Genomic DNA, 17,675 nt, shown 5'->3' with positions numbered 1-17,675 from the left:
TGTACCGTTACCCCCCTGTATATAGTCTCCACATTGACTGTGTACCGGTACCCCCTGTATTTAGTCTCCACATTGACTCTGTACCGGTACCCCCCTGTATATAGTCTCCACATTGACTCTGTATCGGTACCCCCTGTATATAGTCTCCACATTGACTCTGTACTGGTCCCCCCTGTATATAGTCTCCACATTGACTCTGTACCGGTCCCCCAGTATATAGTCTCCACATTGACTCTGTACCGGTCCCCCTGTATATAGTCTCCACATTGACTCTGTACCGGTACCCCCTGTATATAGTCTCCACATTGACTCTGTACCGGTACCCCCTGTATATAGTCTCCACATTGACTCTGTACCGGTACCCCCTGTATATAGTCTCCACATTGACTCTGTACCGGTACCCCCTGTATATAGTCTCCACATTGACTCTGTACCGGTACCCCCTGTATATAGTCTCCACATTGACTCTGTACCAGTCCCCCTGTATATAGTCTCCACATTGACTCTGTACCGGTACCCCCTGTATATAGTCTCCACATTGACTCTGTACCGGTCCCCCTGTATATAGTCTCCACATTGACTCTGTACCAGTACCCCCTGTATATAGTCTCCACATTGACTCTGTAACGGTCCCCCTGTATATAGTCTCCACATTGACTCTGTACCGGTACCCCCTGTATATAGTCTCCACATTGACTCTGTACCGGTCCCCCTGTATATAGTCTCCACATTGACTCTGTACCGGTCCCCCTGTATATAGTCTCCACATTGACTCTGTACCGGTACCCCCTGTATATAGTCTCCACATTGACTCTGTACCGGTCCCCCTGTATATAGTCTCCACATTGACTCTGTACCGGTCCCCCTGTATATAGTCTCCACATTGACTCTGTACCGGTCCCCCTGTATATAGTCTCCACATTGACTCTGTACCGGTCCCCCTGTACATAGTCTCCACATTGACTCTGTACCGGTACCACCTGTATATAGTCTCCACATTGACTCTGTACCGGTACCCCCTGTATATAGTCTCCACATTGACTCTGTACCGGTCCCCCTGTATATAGTCTCCACATTGACTCTGTACCGGCCCCCCTGTATGTAGTCTCCACATTGACTCTGTACCGGTCCCCCTGTATATAGTCTCCACATTGACTCTGTACCGGTACCCCCTGTATATAGTCTCCACATTGACTCTGTACCGGTCCCCCTGTATATAGTCTCCACATTGACTCTGTACCGGTACCTCCTGTATATAGTCTCCACATTGACTCTGTACCGGTCCCCCCTGTATATAGTCTCCACATTGACTCTGTACCGGTACCCCCAGTATATAGTCTCCACATTGACTCTGTACCGGTCCTCCCTGTATATAGTCTCCACATTGACTCTGTACCGGTACCCCCTGTATATAGTCTCCATATTGACTCTGTACCGGTCCCCCTGTATATAGTCTCCACATTGACTCTGTACCGGTCCCCCTGTATATAGTCTCCACATTGACTCTGTACCGGTACCCCCTGTATATAGTCTCCACATTGACTCTGTACCGGTCCCCCTGTATATAGTCTCCACATTGACTCTGTACCGGTCCCCCTGTATATAGTCTCCACATTGACTCTGTACCGGTCCCCCTGTATATAGTCTCCACATTGACTCTGTACCGGTCCCCCTGTACATAGTCTCCACATTGACTCTGTACCGGTACCACCTGTATATAGTCTCCACATTGACTCTGTACCGGTACCCCCTGTATATAGTCTCCACATTGACTCTGTACCGGTCCCCCTGTATATAGTCTCCACATTGACTCTGTACCGGCCCCCCTGTATGTAGTCTCCACATTGACTCTGTACCGGTCCCCCTGTATATAGTCTCCACATTGACTCTGTACCGGTACCCCCTGTATATAGTCTCCACATTGACTCTGTACCGGTCCCCCCTGTATATAGTCTCCACATTGACTCTGTACCGGTACCTCCTGTATATAGTCTCCACATTGACTCTGTACCGGTCCCCCCTGTATATAGTCTCCACATTGACTCTGTACCGGTACCCCCAGTATATAGTCTCCACATTGACTCTGTACCGGTCCTCCCTGTATATAGTCTCCACATTGACTCTGTACCGGTACCCCCTGTATATAGTCTCCATATTGACTCTGTACCGGTCCCCCCTGTATATAGTCTCCACATTGACTCTGTACCGGTACCCCCTGTATATAGTCTCCACATTGACTCTGTACCGGTCCCCCCTGTATATAGTCTCCACATTGACTCTGTACCGGTACCCCCAGTATATAGTCTCCACATTGACTCTGTACCGGTCCCCCTGTATATAGTCTCCACATTGACTCTGTACCGGTCCCCCTGTATATAGTCTCCACATTGACTCTGTACCGGTCCCCCTGTATATAGTCTCCACATTGACTCTGTACCGGTCCCCCTGTATATAGTCTCCACATTGACTCTGTACCGGTCCCCCTGTATATAGTCTCCACATTGACTCTGTACCGGCCCCCCTGTATATAGTCTCCACATTGACTCTGTACCGGTCCCCCTGTATATAGTCTCCACATTGACTCTGTACCGGTCCCCCTGTATATAGTCTCCACATTGACTCTGGACCGGTCCCCCTGTATATAGTCTCCACATTGACTCTGTACCGGTACCCCCTGTATATAGTCTCCACATTGACTCTGTACCGGTCCCCCCTGTATATAGTCTCCACATTGACTCTGTACCGGTACCCCCAGTATATAGTCTCCACATTGACTCTGTACCGGTCCCCCCTGTATATAGTCTCCACATTGACTCTGTACCGGTACCCCCCTGTATAAAGCCACGCTGTTGTTATTTTACCGCTGCTCTTTCATTATTTGTTACTTTTATTTCTTATCTGTATTTTTAAAACTGCATTGTTAGTTAGGGGCTCGTAAGTAAGCATTTCACTGTTGCATTGGCGCATTTGACTAATAAAATGTGACTTGATTTGTAGGCATCCCTAGCAAAGATTAGTTAGAAGAATCAACAACAAGTGGGACACAATCATGAAGTGGAACGACATTTATTGGATATTTCAAACTTTTTTAACAAATCAAAAACTGAAAAATTGGGCGTGTAAAATTATTCAGCCCCCTTAAGTTAATACTTTGTAGCGCCACCTGCACCTATTCATTGTGACCAGGAAGTTTTTGTCTGGAGCCAACCTCTCTGTCACACTTCCAACCATGACACTGAGAACTGCAAACGCACCTGCACCTGCACACAACATAACGACACCTGTGTATGTACATTGCATACACATAAAGAATTGGGCTGACTGAGAGTGTTAATCTAAGTCTTTATCAACCATTCCCAAACTACTGGTACATATTTCTGTCCACTTGCCTATGGAAATATGTCTGGACATTCCAAATAAGAAGTAGACCAATGCAGGAGGCCAGCAATGCATATGCCATACCAGCGCTGTTCAAAAAACATTAAACTATTCATTTTACTCTCATTCTTTTATCACTTGAATAATATATATGAAATGTTCTGTTTTGTAGCCGTCCACATGAAGTGTATGTCGTTAAGATTACAACCATTGAAAGGCATGTTGTTTTTTAGTATAATAGTGTTTTTGTGGTTTACCCATGGGGTTGTGGTCTTACTGTACCTTGTGGCATGATACCCACACTGATGCCAGAGATGAGGTCTGGCATGCCATAGTCCCAGACAGTGTACCAGGGCAGCTAGTAGAGTACAGGCAGACAGCCTCACTGAGCTCGAGCTGTTTTGCAAGGAGGAATGGGAAAAAATGTCAGTCTCTCGATGTGCTAAACTGATAGAGACATACCCCAAGCGACTTACAGCTGTAATCGCAGCAAAAGGTGGCGCTACAAAGTATTAACTTAAGGGGGCTGAATAATTTTGCATGCCCAATTTTTCAGTTTTTGATTTGTTAAAAAAGTTTGAAATATCCAATAAATGTCGTTCCACTTCATGATTGTGTCCCACTTGTTGTTGATTCTTCACAAAAAAATACAGTTTTATATCTTTATGTTTGAAGCCTGAAATGTGTCAAAAGGTCGCAAAGTTCAAGGGGGCCAAATATTTTCGCAAGGCACTGTATAGTAGTGCTTTAAAGTATTTTTATAGGAAGAGAGGTTCATCTACAGTACAGTAGTTAATCTACAGTACGGTATATATTTCATCTACCGTACAGTATATGGTTCATCTACAGTACAGTATATGGTTAATCTACAGTACACTATATGGTTCATCTACAGTACAGTATATGCTTCCAGCCAACAGGCAGCAATGAGCATGAGCCACAGGACCACATCTATTTGCAATAAATCAGAAACTCACACAAATATTCACACACCTTAGACTAGTGCGTGGACACACACATACACACAGATACACACATCTTCTGTGCCTTACTTGAAGGACTTTTTTAGACGCTCGGTGAGGGGAGGCTGTGTCAGATTAGTCCATTCTCTGAGTCAGCTCCTCCAGTCTCTGCTCATCCAGCACATTTCTCTCCAATCTGTACCCCTTCGCCCTCCACCCCACACCCATACCACCTTGTGGACAAGGTTGGGCTATTTTCTCCTCCCCGTGTAAGTCGCTTGAAGTGCCTGTCAATCCCTCTTTTATACAATATGACTATCTAGGAGGCATTTTCCCACCTCATATTTGATCATTCAAAATCTTGAAGAGCCACATTTCAGGAAGGCTGGAATGTCTGGACTGCACTCTGGTCATAGGAAAGAGGTGAACCATGAAAACACCAGGCAGCCAGTAGCTGATGACATACTATTCCTGTCATCTATTACAGACAGCTGTGGCTTAGAGGACAGTGGACAGACAGAGACAATGGATATGGGAATTATAGATTAACTTCAGGTGAAAAACAACATACTACATATACAGTACATATAGCATTTTCTGATTTACGGCCTACACAGGATATCACAGGGAAATGCCTTCAGTTTTAAAAAACAAACAATTTTGTTTTGCAATACCTGTAGGGTTCATCATTGCTTTGTTCAGGATGTCCACACCATAGAGATACTATGCAATTACTCATTCCTAATTCTATGGTTCACACCACCTCAGGTTAAAATGTTAACATCAATCTGTTGAGTGGTATGAACAAAGTATCAGCTGCATCATCGCAAGTTTATTATTATGATTATTATGAATATTGTGATTATTATCATTCAAAATGACCGTAGTTGCTTTCAGAGAGTGACATGAAGAATCCAACCCAGAGGCTGGTTCCATGTGCCAGTCCACAGATACATGAGCCTACACGTGATCGTAAGCCTACACCCTCCCCCCCAAAAAATATAGCGATAGCAAAGAATAGCAATCGGGTTATATTTTACTTGTGAAATTCTAATAGACCATTGCTCAACATGACACAACATTATCATATGTGAGTCTCCTGACATTAGTCCATGTAAAAACTAAATGTGCCCCTCGCCCCTATATGCCTGCTGCCTCTCTGACCCAGTTGCCGTTCCATTGGCCATATCATAGTCTATTTTAAGGTGTGTTGCTCAGCTCAGAAGGACAGGGCATTCAGGCAGGGAAGCGAGAGTAGGGGAAGGTAAACAGTGCTGGGTTTCAGAGAGGATAGCTTGGCCCCCTGTCTCTCTGACCACTCTTCCTGGTGCATTCAGCTACATTAACAACAACGCCTGTAGCCTGGCTGACTGAGGAACCTGATGGTCTACTGGAATAAGTGGATTCCCACTGACTGGTAGGACAGGATGAAATAGGCTTGACTACTGTGTGATCAAAGGGCAAAATAATCTCTAATAAGACTAAAGGGCGTAAGACTTTAGTAACATAATGCATAGTGGGAGATAATACTGATTAGTGTTTAACATGGATCCCTGGTTTCACAGAGGCAAGCAGGGCATGGACATGCTTTAGTTGCTGTACTGTTATGCTGTGGTGTATGTGTCAATATGGGAAATTGGAATTCCAGTAAGAAATGTTGGTCACACTTACTGATTTATATTGACAGAACTACAAATTTGAAGACAAGGAATGTCTTTTTAACTATCAAATATTCACAAAATGACTTTTGACTCTACTCAACATAAATGTAAACAATGTACTGGGGTCTTGATCATATCAACATTGAACTTGAGTTTCTTTCTTTCTATACTTTCAGGTAAAGAACCTCCTTGTTTTGTTATTTATTTAAATCTATTTACATTTTTCGTAATTATTTTCTAAGTTCAGTTATTACTGTTGAATAGACATTAGATCCAAATGGATCTGAGAGCTAAACATAGTCTGGGTCTTCTGGACCAGCTGAGGAAGATGAGGGAGACAGAGAAGCTGACAGATGTGGTGCTGGTGGCTGAGGACATCAGCTTCCCCTGTCATCGCGTGGTCCTCTCAGCCTTCAGCCCTTACTTCCGGGTCATGTTCACCTGTGGCCTGCGGGAGTGCAGTACTAGGGAAGTATTTCTGCGTGACACACCAGCCGATAGCCTGGGTCTATTGTTGAACTACATGTACTGTTCTGAGCTCCCACTCAACAACGCCAATGTACAGGGGGTGTCCGTTGCCGCCTTCCTTCTACAGATGGATGAGGTATTCAACCGCTGCCAGAGCCACATGAGGGAGAACATGGACGCTTCCAACTGCCTCGGGGTGTACTACTATGCCCGCGACCTTGGAGCCGAGGAGCTGGCCGACCATGCCCAGAGATACCTACGGACGCACTTCGTTCAGGTGTGTATGAGCGAGGAGATTCTAGAACTAGAGGCCCATAAGCTGGGGGCACTGCTGAGCTCCGACGACCTCAACGTGTCACGGGAGGAGACCATCCTGGATGTGGTGCTACACTGGGTCAGACAGGACACTCTAGGAGACGGGGTGGAGTACGGGCGGAGTAGACACCTGGCTGAGCTCTTGAGGAAGGTGCGCCTCCCCCTGGTGGCCCCTGACTACCTGAAGGAGTCCATGAAGAGGAATATGTCCCTTCTGGCAGATGCAGAGTGTCTGGAGATGATGGAGGAGGCTCTGGAGGCCACTGGGATGCACCCTGCAGTTGCTCCCAGGAAACTGAAGCTCCGATATGGGATGGAGACCACAGATCTGCTACTCTGCATCGGCAACGAGGGCGGAGGGATCCGATCGCGGTATGGAAATTATTCAGAACGCAGCTTCTGCTATGCCCCCTCCACGGGCCGGACATACTACATCACATCCCCGCGCTACGGAGATGTTCTGGGAGTCGTGTGTGCCGGGGTCGTCACCGAGGGCAATGAGATTGTGGTGGCTGGGGAGGCAGGGGTGAGGAAAATGGCCAGGCAAACAGACAGGAATGTGGAGCTATTCAGGTAGGAATCTGGAAGAACGTTATCATGAGCTTTGTGTGTTTGAATGAGATCATCAGCAGTAATAAACCTATTGGTCAGTGATGAGAGTGACAGTCAGTGGCATACTGTTGGCCAGGTGGAGTGTGTGGCCAAGTAGTGTGTGTATGTAAACAACGTCACTCTGCTTGCTTAGGGAGTACCACTTCCTCCTGATTCGGCTCACACGAGGCTTGAACCCAGGGCTTCTGCCTTGCTAGCACACGTGACCTCCCTCCTGAAGCTTCTTACCAGTCTGTGCCACGCGAAAGCTAGACATTCTCTGGTGCAAGTGGGGACACTTTAGACTGCTACATGTAGACAGGTAGAATGTGTGGTCAGGTGAGAATGATGGTCAGCACCCCTGTGTTTATTTTAGCATGCTAGAGTCTGACTAAAACCCCTGTCCCTGACTTGTCTGTGTTGTCCTCCTCAGGTACAGGGTGGAGGCCCAGGGGACCTGGGAGCACCTGAGCTCAGCTGAATACCGAGACTCATATGCGCTGGGGGCGCTGGGTGATACTATTTACCTGCTGGGAGGCCAGATGAAGCTGAAGAACCAGTACCTCATCACCAACTGTGTGGAACGCTGGTCCATGCAGGGTGGGCCCTGGCGTAGTGCCGCCCCGCTACCCATTCCATTGGCCTATCATAGCGTGGTGCGTCTGAAGGACCGTCTCTACGTGCTCGGGGGTCGAACTCCACAGGTAATGGACTAAAGAGAAGGGGTTTGATATACAGTAAGATGAATAGTCAGTCAATGCTACTCTGTATTATGTTTTTGTTTGTTTTTGTTTGTGTGTGTGTGTGCGCGTCTGTGTCTGCATGTGTGCAATGTGCGGGCAGGTAGACCAAGGGGCATTTCACATTTGTTTAATTCAGTCTCACAACATCCATGTATTTTTGGAGTCCCTCACTCTCACTCATGTACACACTATACTTGAGGCTGTGAGGCCTTGAGAGCAGAGAGACACACTATCTGTGTCAGTGTGTGACTGTGAGCCTGCTCTCTATCCCCTCCTCCTTCTCTAAACTCTGCACCTGTCCTGTCCCGTCACTCCCCATGGCAGTCCTGGCGGATGGATGACGAGCCAGACCGCTTGAGCAACCGTCTGTTGGAGTATGACCCTGAGACAAACAAGTGGACAGAGCTGGGTCCCATGAAGCACTCTAAGTACCGCTGTAGTGCTGTGGCGCTCAATGGGGAAATCTACGTGATGGGTGAGATTGAAAAGATAAACAACACATAGGCTGTTTTTTAGCACATTGCATTCATTAGTTTCATGATGGTCATGGCGATGATGGTCACTTCTCCTAGAGAAACCCCTCAACTCCCCTCAAAATAAATAATATGTTTGGACAGATCAGTTTAATAGTTTTTGAAAGTAGTACCTGACAACACAAGAAGTGAATGTCTCAGTACACAAAAAAAACAGTTGTGTTCTAACAGGGGGCATCGGCTGTGATGGGGTAGATCGTGGGCAGTCCCGTCGTTGCCTTGATGCTGTGGAGATTTACAACCCCGATGGAGACTTCTGGAGAGATGGGCCCACTATGCCCTCTCCGCAGCTGTCCCTACGCAGCAATGCCTCCAACGCCGGAGTGGTGGGGGGAAAGCTATATGTGTGCGGATACAACAAGGGAGCCGGTAACTAAACCCACTTTCCTTTCCACTGTTCATAAAAATGAGAAAACCACACACTGCTCTTACTAGTATCACTTAATTTTACTGAAGCTTACGTGTCAGCCTCTTGGCCTTCGCCAAAGCTTTGAAGGCCAACACGTAAGCTTCAATAAAATTAAGTGATACTAGCAAGAGCAGTGTGCAGGTTTCTCTGTTCTTTGAAGTTATCGCATTATTCCAGTGCACCTGCAGCAAGTGCCTTTTTTTACTTTCCACTGTTCGTAAAACTGTGACATCACGTGGGACTTGTTTGAGTAAACGATTACCTGTCCTTTTAAGACCTAAACAAGTTGACTGTAGCTGAATGCTGTTTAATTTGATTGCCACACCACTCTTTAAAATGGCTGATTCTAATAGTGACAAAAATTATATTCCTGGCCTATGCCAATCCCTGTGTCCCTCAGATTGTCATGAGGACATAATCAAGGACATCCTGGAACTAGACCCATGGGAGAACCGCTGGACCGTGGTGGCCCGCCATGTTCTGATGCATGATGCCTACGACGTCTGCTTGGTGGCAAGCCTCAATCCCCGGGAGCTCATGTCTCCCCCGGCAGACCTAGTAACTCAGTGACACCCACCCACCCTAAGGTCTAAGGACCCATTCTTATCTCAGAGCAGCTTGGGCAATAACAATTTTTTTCTGAAAACTGAGAGCTGATAATATTGAGCAATACCTTTCCGCTGCTGTGGGCCAGGAGTGAAAATGCAGTAGTGCTGGCTGATCCTGGTGATGCTTGTTGGTTTATTGAGACGCATTTGATCTCTGGTGACATTACAGTTAGTGTTTGAAGCCCTGACCTGAGTGGGGCACTGCACAAAATCCAACTCTGCACTTGTCTTGTACTGTATATGAACTACTGATTTGCACATTTAGAAGTAGACATTGCATCTATCTTCAATGAATATCATAACTTAGTGGGTTTTATGGCACAGCTTGTAAATATAATTATTGTGATTTTGTATCTCGTTGTAAAATGCCTCTGGCGATCACTAGAATTTTGGAAAGTAAACCATAGACAGGTCCTTCACAATCTAGAGATTTTAAATCAATCATTCACTGCTTTTTGCTCTTTACATCTGTGTTCAAGATTATATTTTTGTCATTCAAATAAAGCTTACATACAATGCCTTGCAAAAGTATTCACCCCCTTAGCGTTTTTCCTATTTTGCTGCATTACAACCTGTAATTTAAATTGAATTTGATTTTGATATCATGTAATGGACATACACAAAATAGTCTGAATAGGTGAAGTGAAATGAAAAAAAATAACTTAATTCAAACTTTTAAACTTTAAAAAAAATGTTTCATTAAAACTGAAAAGTGGTGGGTGCATATGTATTCACCCCCTTTGCTATTGTTGGAATTGGCTAAACTTTGAACATTGAGATATTAAATAAATGATAGAGACGAAGCCTTGAATAGAAATAATCTGTAGCAACCCAGAAGGCTTTGGAATATGTTTGGTGGAGGAGAGGAGAGCGATGTGTTGATATAGGCAAGACAGATGGATATCTGTGGATTAGGTGAAGGAGGGGTTGTGGATTAGGAGGTGAGGGTTGAGGTCAGTTCCCCTTAAAGGAGTAATCAGATGGGGAGTGTCTTAATTAGGATGTACAGGTATATAACTGTGATGTCTGAAATGTTTTGCTGTCTGATTACAGCTGTACAGAACCTTTGGGAATGATTAAACTTGGTTAAAGCTTCTCTAGTGTCCAAGTTATTTACTCTGAAAAATAAGAACCTAACACTACGAAGCCCCTAAATAAGATCTGGTGCAACCAAATACCGTCAGAAGTCACATAATTAGTTCAACAAAGTCCACCTGTGTGCAATCTAAGTGTCACATGAACTGTCACAGTATATATAAACCTGTTCTGAAAGACCCCATAGTCTGCAACACCACTAAACAAGGGGCACCAACAAGCAAGTGACACCATGAAGACCAAGGAGCTCTCCAAACAGGTCGGGGACAAAGTTGTGGAGAACAGATCAGGGTTGAGTTCTAAAAATATGAACCTTTGAACATCCCACAGATCAACGTTAAATCCATTATAAAAAAATGTAAAGAATATGGCACCACAACAAACCTGCCAAGAGGGGGCCGCCCACCAAAACTAATGGACCAGGCAAGGATGGCATTAATCAGAGAGGCAACAAAGAGACCAAAGATAACCCCGAAGGAGCTGCAAAGCTCTACAGCGGAGATTGGCGTATCTGTCCATAGGACCACTTTAAGCCATACACTCCACAGAGCTGGGCTTTACGGAAGTGGCCAGAAAAAAGCCATTGCTTAAAGAAAATATAAGCAAACACGGTTTGGTGTTTGCCAAAAGGCACGTGGGAGACTCCCCAAACATATGGAAGAAGCTACTCTGGTCAGATGAGACTAAAATGTAGCTTTTTGTCCATCAAGGAAAACGCTATGTCTGGCGCAAATCCAACACCTCTTATCAGCCAGAGAACACCATCCCCACAGTGAAGCATGGTGGTGGCAGCATCATGGTGTGGGGATGTTTTTCATCGGCAGGGACTGGGAAACTGGTCAGAATTGAAGGAATGATGGATGGCGCTAAATACAGGGAAATTCTTGAGGGAAACCTGTTTCAGTCTTCCAGAGATTTGAGACAGGGACGGAGGTTCACCTTCCAACAGGACATTGACCCTAAACATACTGCTAAAGCAACACTCGAGTGATTTAAGGGGAAACATTTAAATATCTTGGAATGGCCTAGTCAAAGCCCGGACCTCAATCCAATTGAGAATCCGTGGTATGACTTAAAGATTGCGGGACACCAGCGGAACCCATCCAACATGAAGGAGCTGGAGCAGTTTTGCCTTGAAGAATGGGCAAAAATCACAGTGGCTAGATTTGCCAAGCTTATAGAGACATAGCCCAAGAGACTTGCAGCTGTATTTGCTGCAAAAGGTGGCTCTACAAAATATTGACTTTGGGGGGGGTAAATAGTTATGCACGCTCATGTTCAGTTTTTTTTGTCTTATTTCTTGTTTGTTTCACAATAAAAAATATTTTGCATTTTTATTTATTTATTTATTTCACCTTTATTTAACCAGGTAGGCAAGTTGAGAACAAGTTCTCATTTACAATTGCGACCTGGCCAAGATAAAGCAAATCAGTTCGACAGATACAACGACACAGAGTTACACATGGAGTAAAACAAACATACAGTCAATAATACAGTATAAACAAGTCTATATACAATGTGAGCAAATGAGTTGAGAAGGGTAAAGGCAAAAAATGCCATGGTGGCAAATACAATATGGCAAGTAAAACACTGGAATGGTAGTTTTGCAATGGAAGAATGTGCAAAGTAGAAATAAAAATAATGGGGTGCAAAGGAGCAAAATAAATAAATAAATAAAATACAGTTGGGAAAGAGGTAGTTGTTTGGGCTAAATTATAGGTGGGCTATGTACAGGTGCAGTAATCTGTAAGATGCTCTGACATCTTCAAAGTGGTAGGCATGTTGTGTAAATAAAATGATACAAACCCCCCCAAAATCTATTTTAATTCCAGGTTGTAAGGCAACAAAATAGGAAAATGCCGAGGGGGGTGAATACTTTTTCGCAAGCCACTGTGCAATTGAGTCTTTGCTCAGGCTTAATCATGTATTTGTGGAAACACTTCAAATGGGAAGGAACAATGCCGCTACCTCGCTCTCCAACAAAGTGTAGAAACCCTGTACAGTACTATACACTGAGTTTACAAAACATTAGGAAGACAAATGATATTGTCATGTCATATGTTTGTGATGTTTGTCAAGAATATAACGCATGTGCCCTTGTGGTTGACTATGACAACATAAGACTTTTACATGTCAGGTCTGTTTTGTTGGCAATAATCCACTCAGTGAGTAAAGATAGAAAAAGTTCTCTCCTTTCAACTATTCATCCCACTGCTTCCCTCTTTTCATCCCCTCCTTTTTGTGTGGCCAGATATTCTCTGACCTTTCATCACACAATTAATCAACAAAACACAAACATTAGCGTCTCTTATTATTTTCCATAAAAGGTTTAATCTTACTTATTTAACATTTTCAGTTTCAAGGTTTTTGAAAACACTAAAACACAAAGTGCTTTTTTTACAATGAGGTTAATCAAATACAACAGCTTGTCAAACAACTCCCTCCTCATTCCCTCCATACACTGACATCCTGATACCCCATCAGACATCAATCAGAATCACAGTATGTCAAACTGCTGCCATAAGCCTGTTTCTCTCCGAGACAGCCCGAGGCTCAGGTAGTGATGGAGTCTCTTCCTAGGCGGGCCTGACATTGTTCCCTGTGGCCCCGCACACAGAGCTGTTACTGTCCTGGGACCACAAGCTGAAAGGGTTGCGGTAGCCTCCAGAGGCTTTGTTAGACCTTTTCTCCTTGTCCTGCTGTCGTTTTTGAGGTTCTGGTTTGAGAATGTCCATTTCCCTTCTCTTGGGATCATGCTGCTCCTTGCTAGTCGATCCATCTCCCTGCTTCCTTTGATATTTTAGGGGCTGTCGGTTCTTGTCCTGACCCCTGCCCACTACTCCACCATTACTCCTGGTCTGTGGTGGCATCGGTTCCCTCCTCCTGCTTCTGAAGGGAAGTTTCCTCTGTCCCTGGCCTCTCTGGGTGAACCTACGTATAGCCATGGTGCTCCTGCCCCTGGGGCTCTCTGAGGGGACCGCTGCAGGCTCGCTGTGGTCGGGCTGCCTGCTCTGCATCGCAGTTTGAGTTCATGATGGTGCGGGTGCTCCTAATGGTCACGTCCTGTAGCATTGCGTAGGCCCTGCTGGGGTCCTGAAAGCCCTGCATGGAGTACTGTAAGACAGAGGGTCCTGTGCCTGTCCCTGGTCCATAAGTCACAGCGGTAGAGCGTGTTTGGTATCGGTACACCATCTGCCAGGAGGTCTTAGCCAGCTTATCCAGCACCATCTGGCTATAACGCTCCAGCTGATCCTCCTCCGCCTCCTTCATCATCACAGGAGGAAGGTACAGGGCTCTGGGGGCATTGGCCTGGCCCTGGTCACATCTCTGAGGGTCCTTCTCTGGGTCCTTTCTCTGCAGGGTGCAGCCGCCCTGCTGCCCCTCTTTCAGTATCCCTTTACACCACATGATGCCACTGCTTTAGAAGGTGCCGCAGAGACGTACACCTTCGAAGCACCTCTTCTCCTCACTCACCAGGCAGAACCTCTACAAGTCCTGGGGACATCTGGGCTGTGCAGTCTGTCACCCTGACAGGGGTGAGTTGGTGTTCGGACCAGTGCTGGGAAACTAAGGTGCCTAGAACGGACAGGGCTTCTCCTAGCATGCTTTTGATCCCGGCTCTGCTCATGTCTCAGGACTTCCAGCTTCTGCTGCAGGCCCTGCATGTGGCAGCTGAGTGCTGTAGTCTAAGACAGAATAGAAGACAACAATGTTTGTTTGTACCCATAATAACTAATAGCAAAGAGACAACAGAATCAAATATGCATAATTTACATTAAATTATTATCTTAAGTATGTCAAATAGTATTCTCAGCACCCAGAACCAAATATTGTGTGTGCCGGCCAGTTAATGTTTGGTCTGTCATGAGAGACTAGTTATATAGTGTTATACAACCGGTGAGTCTAATCCTGAATGCTGATTGGTTAAAACCACATTCCAGCTGGTGTCTATTCCAAAAGTTAGCATGACTAAATCTATGACCTTAAAATGCCTATTTATTCTGTTCCATCTGAATGCGCAATCCACTGTCAATCCATTTTCAACTGGCAATCCACAACCCAGCTAGGCAATTTATAAACTTGATCTCCACAAAATGATGATGTGCAGAATTTATTCCAAACTTTCGAAATTGCTTTGTTGAGACCGTCTCCGAGAAGAAATTCAAACAAATCCTTGCTGAATACAGATCAGACATCCTACCGCTCGCTGTTGAGGAATATGATACTATGTCTCACTCTGAAAAGACAATGATGTCCGTTGTGAATGAGCTCCTCTGTGGCTTACATTTGAATGGTTCCTTAGCTCATCAGACAAAAATGATACTTCTACTGTGGGAAAATATGATTTTTGGAGATGAGGAAACAACAGCCTTAACATTGGAACAACAGAGTTGGAGCCCGGAATGGTGCGTTTGGTGAGAACTGTGAGTGATGCTGTCCAAGAGCTGGGATGGGCAGAGGACGGTCAGCTTGTTCTGGGTCTGATTTCTAAGCTAATCATTCATCTTCTCTGGAGAGCCCCGACTTCAAAGGGAAAGGAGTTTGGGATGTAACGAAGATATCACATCCCTTTTACCAAGCTCAAAGAATGGCAGGATGATGGGAGAGACCTTGAAGGAAATGTACAGTTGTTTGATGACATTGAGGTGCCCAAAGACCTTGTGTTGGACTGGCTTACCATGCAGACAGACCCAGACTTTTTTTATTTGACCATTCAGGTTGTTGAATTGTTTTTGGGGGGTATGTGGTAAAATGCCTGTCGATATACAGCCAGTGTCAAATATTGATGATCGAGGCAGAAAGGATTTGGGGGTATTCAAAAATCTTCAAAAGGCTAAGTCAAGTACAGTCAGTGTTGTATTTGAAACCATGGACATGTTCATGAAGACTCGCACTTGGGAGTGGCACCGGACTATGGACAAAGAAAAAAACTGGTGTTAAAATCACTGCAGAAAGTAGTGAGACTAGTTTTGCCAAAAGGAATGAGGAATATTAGGCAAAGGGGTTTGCGTAGAGAAAAACACACAGAAGCAGTGGAGCTTAAGTGTGGATAGGATGTAGTCTAACTTTGAAAAAATTACAGAAACTGACAGATGCCCACATTAAAATGACATCAAAGGTGGTGAAAATATCAGCAGTGACCCCGATGCAAGTTGACACTACTTATCTCAATCTTACAATTACATTTTTTAACTAGCTTAGTGATTGAGTGTAATATTTTGAAATCTTAAAATCAACGATATGGCATAATTTGTAGATTTTGAAATGGTCCACTATTTTAGCAAATAGCAACATGTTACTGCAAAAACTGACTTGACTGCACGATTCGACGTTCCGTCTTCAGTCATCTGTTTATTCCACACGCACACAAACAAATGGTTGACGGTTATTTTATTTTCAGAACGGTCTTCGTCCATATCCGTCGGTTACATGGTTATGCAGTAATTGTACCAGCCCTAATTGGGCTAGGCTATATCACAATGGTTTCACAGTTTAAGAAATGTGCTTCAGTGCCCTCTAGTTACCTAATGCTACATTGATCCAAAGACTATGCTTGGAATGTGAATGGTTCATAATATAAGACACATTTTAGGCCTCCCTGAAGTCAATAGACTAAAATTCTATTACTCACCGTTCAGAAATTGGTACACAAGAATATCCTAGTTCTTTTAGGATTAGTCTAAGTGAAATAGGGGGAGAAATATATATATTTTTTGACTCCTCATTTCTATTAAGGGTTTGTCTTTGAATGGTGGATTTTGCTGATTACCTTGGCCTGTGGTTAACCTTTGATGCCTGGTCTTCCTGTAAAGAGACTGAAAACAGCGTGATTATTGCAATACTTATTTTTTTTCTTCACCATTGAACAATGTATTCATGAACTAACTCCTCTACCTTTGAGAGAAAGCTTCTGTAAAAGAACCGTTGATCTTTTTTGTTATTAATTTAATGATTAATTATTAGTGTGCAACCTACTATGATGGATCATGTTTTTTCTTTTGCAAATGGATCTTTAAGCCATTTTTGTAGTGGACGTTTTATCTGCGGGTTATTTTTTGTTTTTGTCTTGCTTTTTGTTGCAAGATTAAGAAAGACGACACTGCATCAAGACTTGCGTTGCAGTTACCCACACTTTTCTATTTTGAACATGGAGTTCTACCATCAACTATGAAGTGGAAGTTAAAAAATAAATAATCCAAGGACACTTCCACTGACATTCTTATGTGTTCCTCTGAAACCTGTGTGTGCATCTGGAAGAAAAGGTATGCAAAGTCCATGTTTAATTGGGATGCACAACAAATATTTTATCCTATTCTAGTTTGGTGAATTATGTAAACATTTTAAGAATTCATATAATATTACTGGTGCCAATAGCATTCATTTCAACACTTAGGCCTGTAAAATGTAACTAGCTGTTATTGTTTGGTCTGAACTTTACACATGTGTATTCACATGTTTGTTTCCAGTCACAGTGTCCCTAAAGCAGCATGGTCTTCTCTTCTCCATGTTGGACTGAACTGTTTCATCTCTTCAGAAGTGAAAACATAAAATCCCTAGAGGCGTGTTGGCAATATTATTTTAAAGAGTCAGATAATTTACTATTTGTGGCTTGATTGCTCTCTTATTGGGGATCTCATTATTATCCAATTCTTATCTGGAAATGTCACATTGATTTACACTGGCACGAAATGCCTTTGTTCCATTCTACTGGTGGAGTAGGCCGCCATCTACAGTATGTCAGGAGCAGTGGCTTGTTCCAGGACCGCAGCTTTTGAGGATGTAACTTCTCAGTCATGATGAAGTGTCATCTCTGCTGGTGAGTTCCTGTCATTTTGTGGGTGTTGTTTTGCATGTTCACTGTAGATCTCTCAACATGGACTGACTAGGACGACTAACTGCATGCACAGAATT

The 17,675-nt window shown here is 44.3% G+C and overlaps 1 protein-coding gene across 1 annotated transcript; it reads left to right on the top strand.

Annotated features, from left to right (window-relative positions):
• Nucleotides 1–5,620: 5,620 nt before the first annotated feature.
• On the top strand, nucleotides 5,621–10,196 carry LOC124019265 (kelch repeat and BTB domain-containing protein 12-like). Its single transcript, XM_046334645.1, has 6 exons — nucleotides 5,621–5,757; nucleotides 6,178–7,357; nucleotides 7,809–8,079; nucleotides 8,443–8,593; nucleotides 8,823–9,020; nucleotides 9,461–10,196. Exons 2-6 carry the CDS (start codon nucleotides 6,279–6,281, stop codon nucleotides 9,628–9,630), a joined length of 1,869 nt encoding a protein of 622 aa, XP_046190601.1. The 5' UTR covers nucleotides 5,621–5,757; nucleotides 6,178–6,278; the 3' UTR covers nucleotides 9,631–10,196.
• The last annotated feature ends 7,479 nt before the right edge of the window (nucleotides 10,197–17,675 follow it).

This window comes from Oncorhynchus gorbuscha, linkage group LG03 (assembly GCF_021184085.1).
Source record: "Oncorhynchus gorbuscha isolate QuinsamMale2020 ecotype Even-year linkage group LG03, OgorEven_v1.0, whole genome shotgun sequence".
NCBI classification, from domain to species: Eukaryota; Metazoa; Chordata; class Actinopteri; order Salmoniformes; family Salmonidae; genus Oncorhynchus; species Oncorhynchus gorbuscha.
Note: the sequence above shows the minus strand (reverse complement) of the source record. Positions and strands in the feature narration are given on the sequence as shown.

Coding starts and splice junctions, on each gene's coding strand:
- LOC124019265 (XM_046334645.1), top strand. CDS start 6,279: ATGGATCTGAGAGCTAAACATAGTCTGGGTCTTCTGGACCAGCTGAGG. Junction 7,358..7,808: donor AGGAATGTGGAGCTATTCAG/GTAGGAATCTGG, acceptor TGTCCTCCTCAG/GTACAGGGTGGAGGCCCAGG. Junction 8,594..8,822: donor TGGGGAAATCTACGTGATGG/GTGAGATTGAAA, acceptor GTGTTCTAACAG/GGGGCATCGGCTGTGATGGG.